Source organism: Neophocaena asiaeorientalis, unplaced genomic scaffold (genome assembly GCF_003031525.2).
Source record: "Neophocaena asiaeorientalis asiaeorientalis breed wild unplaced genomic scaffold, Neophocaena_asiaeorientalis_V1.1 scaffold346, whole genome shotgun sequence".
In the NCBI taxonomy this organism is placed as follows: Eukaryota; Metazoa; Chordata; class Mammalia; order Artiodactyla; family Phocoenidae; genus Neophocaena; species Neophocaena asiaeorientalis.
In genome coordinates this window covers 2641612-2647996 of record NW_020175400.1, presented here as the reverse complement: position 1 = coordinate 2647996, position 6385 = coordinate 2641612, and the positions used below count along the sequence as shown (strand labels likewise).

Below are 6385 nucleotides of genomic sequence, written 5' to 3'. Positions count from 1 at the left end.
CCCAGCACACACTCAAAAGTCACCAGACACTTGAGGAAAGCCAACTGCACAGAAAGGAAAGCATTTATATTTGTCTAAATATGCAGAGCTTGAAAGTAGAAGTTCATTTCTATAAGGTGTCTGAGACTGAAGACAAAGAAGAGCTTTCACTGTATAACTTGAGGACTGGGAGAGTGCTCAGAGAGGATACCATCTGTAAATCTAAGTAAAACCATCCGTTGAGGCAAGGGGTCTGGAGGAGAGAGCTTTGGTGGAGAGACCCCACAGACAGAAGGAGGGGGACACAACTGCCACCCTTGAAAGAAGTCCAAGCTCCTGACCACCACTGCATACATCAGACTGCACCTGAGGGGGACCAGACCACCCCAAAATGGAGCTACTTCAAGGCTGCTTCCACCCTGGAATTACACGTGGAAAGCGTTTCACCTGCCTACCAGCCACCAAGATCACTATACTTGCCAGATCATTTGCACTTATATTCCCCCTCTCTTATCTTCTTTTTTATATTTTTAGGGGTGGGAGAGACTTTTAAACCAGCCTCCTTGCCTATTTTCACAGACCCTAAATAGTAAAACTATTACAAAGAAAATCACTGAGAAGCTTGATTAGAGTCTTTGACACTCAACCCCACACAAGTCTCCGTCCTAAAGCTTCAGAGGCAGTAGGAATATAACTGCCCTCGCTGCTTCTTGCTCAAGGGAATTCCCCTGCTTTTTTATTGCCCCCCAGCTTGGGAGGAGGGTGACACCTGAGCTCACCCAAGCTTAGGAAGGTTCAGAGGAACCACAGTCATCCCAGGCAGCCCTTTTCCCAGCCTTCTGGGTCCAGGGCAGCTGAGGAGAGGCCCAGGGACACTAACTACAGATCAGATGGCAGGGGATGTTCTCAGAAGGCTGTGTTCTCAGCTTGGGCCCGGGGACCAAAGAGCTGTTCAGCAACGACTTTGCCGTCATACTTGGGCAGTGTGCCCCCAAAGTCGGAGGGCAGGATGTCCTCGTTGAACTCCTGGTAGAAGCTGGAGAGGTCTTCTCCATGGACAAAGACCTGCAGGGAAGCAGAGGAGATAGAGCTGAGCAAGGGGGTTCCCTTAGGATGAGGGCTGGGGGGAGAAGAGGGACAGGACAAACGCACACATGCCATCTCTGCCTGGTGATGGCTTTCTCAAAAGTCCCCCTTGTTGTGCTGTCTGTGGGATCCACTTGGTTCGGAACCTTGGTACAGAGCCTGAGGAGGGCTCAGGCGGGGTGCCCTCCTCCTCCACCTTCATCCCTCTTGTCTCCTGAACCCTTTCCTGCTACAACCCCCTTCACTCACTCACACACCAGACGATCACCGGGCACCTTCCCTGCGTGGCCATGCACTCACCCTCTGGAGCAATTTGCTTTTCAAGAAGGGCTTGACCACGTTGTAGGTGGTGGTGAAGTACCACGGCTGGTGGATGAAGTGGATGGCTTTGAACCGGGCTGGGAAGGAATCCTGCAGGGACAGACAGCACCCCACCACATGCCCCATGACCTCAGAGGTTCCCACTCACTCTCCCACTGCCTCTCCCCATGACAAGAGGACAGAGTTGTCATCACTCGGTTGCCCCAGAGGATAGCCCACTGAAGGTTCCATCCCCAGGCCAGCAGCTGGGGAGCCCTGGCTTCACTGCAGCTCCAAACTGAAGGAAGGATGCCCCAGAGGCCACGCAACCCAACCCTCATCCTGCAGATGCACAAAACCTTGTAATTAGGTGGAATAAGGAAATGAAATGGTAGCCTTGCTTGGTTTTTAGGTGACCAAGGTTTTTCAAATCCACTTGCCTGCTGAGCAAACTGCAAACTATTATAGACCAGAGGTACACTATTGTCATGCCTCATTGTCCTTTGTCCCCTCCCATGACTCCCACCTCCCATCTCTCCTTTCCAAGGCAAAGCAGATTTAAGATTAGATTAGGTCTAAGAAAGGACTTCTGACACATCAGTATATAGGAGTGAGTTGTCAGGAGCACTAATGATATCTCTTTCTCAGGAGAAATTCACATCCAGAGGGAGGCAGCATGACATATGTGGACAGAGAATGGGATTCTAGGTCAGAAGGTGTAGGTTCAAGTCCCGCCTCTGCCACTTGATAGCTGTGTGACCTTGAGAAGTCACTCAAATCTCTGAGCCTAGATTTCCAGGTTTGTAAAGCGAAGCAGGGAAGCAGGCAGAGAATGCTTTTAAGAAGTTAATAAATTAATGAATTGTGGACACGTGGCAAACTGTTGATCACCACGAAGTGTTTGTGGCTGGGGCTGTGATTGTCATTGCTCTTTTGGGCACTAGACGGCTGTCTTCTCAGGTCCCTGCCAGCATCATTAAACCGGGAAACCCAGCCCAGCCTCCCAGCCTTCCCACCCGTGAGAGGCTCCTGCAGGACAGGGTTCTGTGGCCTCACCTGGAGCATGTCCACCATCTTCCTGAGATCTGAAGCCCGAAGTCCAGCAGCCTGCTGCATGGTAAAGCCCTTGAAGTTCTCAATGATGCAAAAGCCATTAATTTGAGTTTCCTCATTCTCCAGTAGCTTCTCCAGGATGAAACAGTATGCCTGCAAGATCTTGGGCACAACGTGAACGGGCTGTAAGATCCAACCCACAAAGACAGTTAAGACTCAAGGTCCTAAAGGGAGAGCTAACTGGTATACCCCTTCCCAGAGGTAATTTGTCACAGGCTTTGAGCTGGGACAGTCCACCTCTGTGAATGTATGCCAAGAAAATAATCTTCAATGTCATATCCACGGTTAGATGCCAGAGTGTTTATCGTTGTACCCCTATGATAGTGGAACAACCTAAATGTCCAGCAATAAGGGACTGGTGAAATTATGGTGTATTCATGCCATGGAGTATTCTAGAACGGTGATATATAAGACTAATGATATAGAAAGATATCCATTCATGGTATATTATTGTAGCATACAATCCCATTTTTATAAGAAAAAATGTGTATGTCTGTGTGCATATGCGTTCACATATGTTTCTAGGTTTCTAGAAAAAATAGGCTGGAAGGATGTCAGTGGTAGAAATCTCTGGGTGGTAGAATTGTGGATGATTTTAAATTTGTGATATTTTGGTATTTTCTAAAATGAGTAGATATCACTATGTAACAAGAAAAAATATTTGAAGTCTCTTCCTTACCATACGTGTGTATGCCTCAGTCCTAAAGCCAGTATCTTATTCAGTAGCAAACACTACAGGCATCCCTAATACGATCAGGAACAAGATAAGCATGTTCACTTTCCCCACCACTCTTCAACTCTGTGTTGGAAGTAGTGGCCCGTGCATCCAAGTTGTTTTATTTTATTTTTTTTTAAATCAAGGGTATAAGAACTAGAAGAGGAAAAGAAAAAATGTCCCCCATTTACAGATAATATGATAGTATTCTTAGAAAATCTGAGAGAGTCATTTATGTGAGTAACATAAATAACAGAAGAATTCAGTAAAAATACCAGGATACGAAATTAACATACAAAACCAATAATCTTCATAGATACAAAAAATAACCAAGTAGGAGATATAATGGCAGAGAAAGTCCCACCTATAGCAACAATAAAATAAATACTTATGACAAACTTATTGACAAACATGCATAAGGTTTGAAAACTTTAAAACACTCCTGGAAGCTCAAAATGTAAAAAGGAAGGCATCCCTTTTTTGTGGATAGTACCACTGGCCATGGATGTTGCATTCATAAAGATGCTGATTCTCCCCAAGCTTGTTACTTACATTAATGTTATACCAATAAAAATCTCCTGACATTTCTCCTAGAGCTTAATAAATTAATTCTAAAGTTCATAAGGAAAGGTAAACATGCAAGAATAGCTAGAAAAGCCCTGAAAAAGAGGAGCATTAAGGACAGAACTAATCCCAACAGATATTAAACATTCTATACCATCTCTATAATTAAAACAGTGTGATATTGGAGCATGAAAAGACAGACAGATGGCACAGAATAAAAAGTCCAGAAATAGATCCAAACACATATGAAGATGCAGAATATGATAAAGATGGCCTCTCAAGCCACCAGGGAAAACGATGGACTTCTAAATAAATGGTGTTGCGACTACTAGGCAGCATTTTCTAAAATGAGTTTGTACTTTTTTTTTAAGGCCTGGTGGCACATGCCAAAGTTCTCCCAAGATAAACCCTAGTTCCCCCGCTAGGACAGCTCTCTTAAAGGCCTGACAAGTGAAATCACATATATATATATATATATATATATATATGGCCTGTGTCGCTCTCAGCTTTCAGCATTTGGCAGGGCTGATCCCAGCTCGTGGCCCATAGCTGTCACTCCCACTTGGCAGGGGTACCAGGGGCTGGCAATGTACTGCCAGTGGGCCCTGCCTTCAAAGCTGCTGGATTTTCCAGCTGCCATGGCACATCCTAGGATTTCTCCTCCTGCCGGGAAAGGGCCTGGTGCCATGAGCTACTGGCCATTCCCCCACAAACCTCGCTTCCTGGGGAGCCAGGAATGAGGGTCCAATAGAGGCCAGGTTTGGAGGAGGGAACCCAGCCCAGGGGATGGGAAGGAGCCAGGCGAATCCCCACTGACCTCATCAAAGGTGATTTCTTCAGAGTCCCAGTTCTCAATATTGAAGAGCATGACCACTCGGCCATACTTGTCCCGACTGGAGAGGACACCAGGGTAGCCAGCCTCGACAGTGCAGCGGACAGCCTCCAGGGACAGGCTGTCAAAGAGCTCTGGGTACTGCAGCCGGAAGTTCACATAGCCTGGCAGAGGGGGAGCAGAAGAGGCCCCTCAGTGAGCCAGCCCATCCTGGGGTGGCACATGGTGGGCACCCAGAGACCCAGGCTCCTGCCTGGCTTCTCCACCTACATGCTGTGTGTAACCCAGCAGGATACTCAACCTTTCTGTGCCCCATATTACCTCTTCAAAAAATAGGACGATAATATTGGCCTATCTCAACAAACTGCTGTGGTAATCAAACAAGATTCCAGGTACAGATGCCATGAGTAGACTGTAAAAACACAAGATGTAATCCTAAATCTAAGGACAATTACTATTTGGTATTTTTCTCTGTGGAAATGACCCCCAAATAAAACCCAAAGCAGGATACAGAGGCCCCCTCTGACTCCAGCGGCACTCCCACCACCCACTAACCCCACCCTGACCCATCCTGAACAGGTTCCCGCCTATCTGCGATTGTCTCTTCCACCAAACCCCGGAGGGACCAGGCCCAGAGGAGGTTTGGGGAGGCATTTGCCAAGGGAAAGCCACTGACCTCCTTGCTGCTCCTCCAACACTCCAGGCCCGTTCCCACCACCTAGCCTTCATCCTTGCTGTACCCTCTGCCCTACTGCTCTTTCCCCAGGCATCTCATTTCCTTCGAGTTTTTCTTTAAGAGTTCTCTTTGCACTGGAGCCTTCCTAGCCTCTTTACCTAAAACTTCGACCCCTCAGTCCTTTATATCCACCTTCTTTTTTTTTTTTTGCGGTACGCGGGCCTCTCACTGTTGTGGCCTCTCCCATTGCGGAGCACAGGCTCCGGATGCGCAGGCTCAGCGGCCATGGCTCACAGGCCCAGCCGCTCTGCGGCATGTGGGATCCTCCCGGACCGGGACACGAACCCGCGTCCCCTGCATCGGCAGGCAGACTCTCAACCACGGCGCCACCAGGGAAGCCCCATATATCCACCTTCTTTATTTTTCTCTGTATATTTTTATTTTATTTGTCTGGTTCATTATTTCCACCATTAGACTATAAGACCCACGAGGGCCGGCAGTTCTTGTCTGCTTTGTTTTCTGCCACATCCTTTGGCCTAAAGCAGCGGTTGGCAAAGCAAAGCAGAGAATTACCATTTGCGGAAGGAAGGAAGAAGTAAGGAGACTCATCAGCCTGCATAGGGCCTGCTCAGACACCCCTTCCCTCCACCAGCACCAAGGACTTGATTTCCTTAAGACACTGGTCTTCATCCCGTGGGCACGGCCAGGATGGTTCTGTCCTTGGGACTCACCCCCAGGGCTGGCACCATCTTCAATTCTACTATGCGTGAGGTTTGGATACCTGAGGGGAGTCAAGCTCATACCCACCATCCCTGCAGTGCTCCAGAGCCAAAACCTAGGCTGGGCGGGTGGGGAAGGGGAGAGCAGGTGTGAGAGAGGAAACTACCCCAATTTGGGTGACTCAGTTCTGCTCATTGAGACTCAGGAGAGTGGAGAGGCGGGGCCAGACCTCTAGGAATCTGGTCCTGCCAGACTCATCCATTCATTGTCAGAGCTGAAAGGGATCTTGAAGTCTATGTAGTTCACACACCCATTTTACAGGGAAGGAAAAGGAGGCTCAGAGAGAGTGACTTGTATGGCACAGGGAATGGGAGGGAAGTGAAGGAGGGGGTCTCAGAGC

At 48.1% G+C, this 6385-nt stretch overlaps 1 protein-coding gene across 1 annotated transcript in view; it reads right to left on the bottom strand.

Annotated features, from left to right (window-relative positions):
• Positions 1–483: 483 nt before the first annotated feature.
• RLBP1 (retinaldehyde binding protein 1) overlaps positions 484–6385 on the bottom strand; it is a 10321-nt gene continuing 4419 nt past the window's right edge. The window contains exons 5-8 of the mRNA XM_024766511.1: positions 4575–4753; positions 2422–2580; positions 1366–1476; positions 484–1044 (exon numbers count right to left, since the gene is read on the bottom strand). Coding sequence (XP_024622279.1) covers positions 886–1044; positions 1366–1476; positions 2422–2580; positions 4575–4753 — 608 coding nt within the window. The 3' untranslated portion in view covers positions 484–885. The remainder of the gene's footprint in view (positions 1045–1365; positions 1477–2421; positions 2581–4574; positions 4754–6385) is intronic.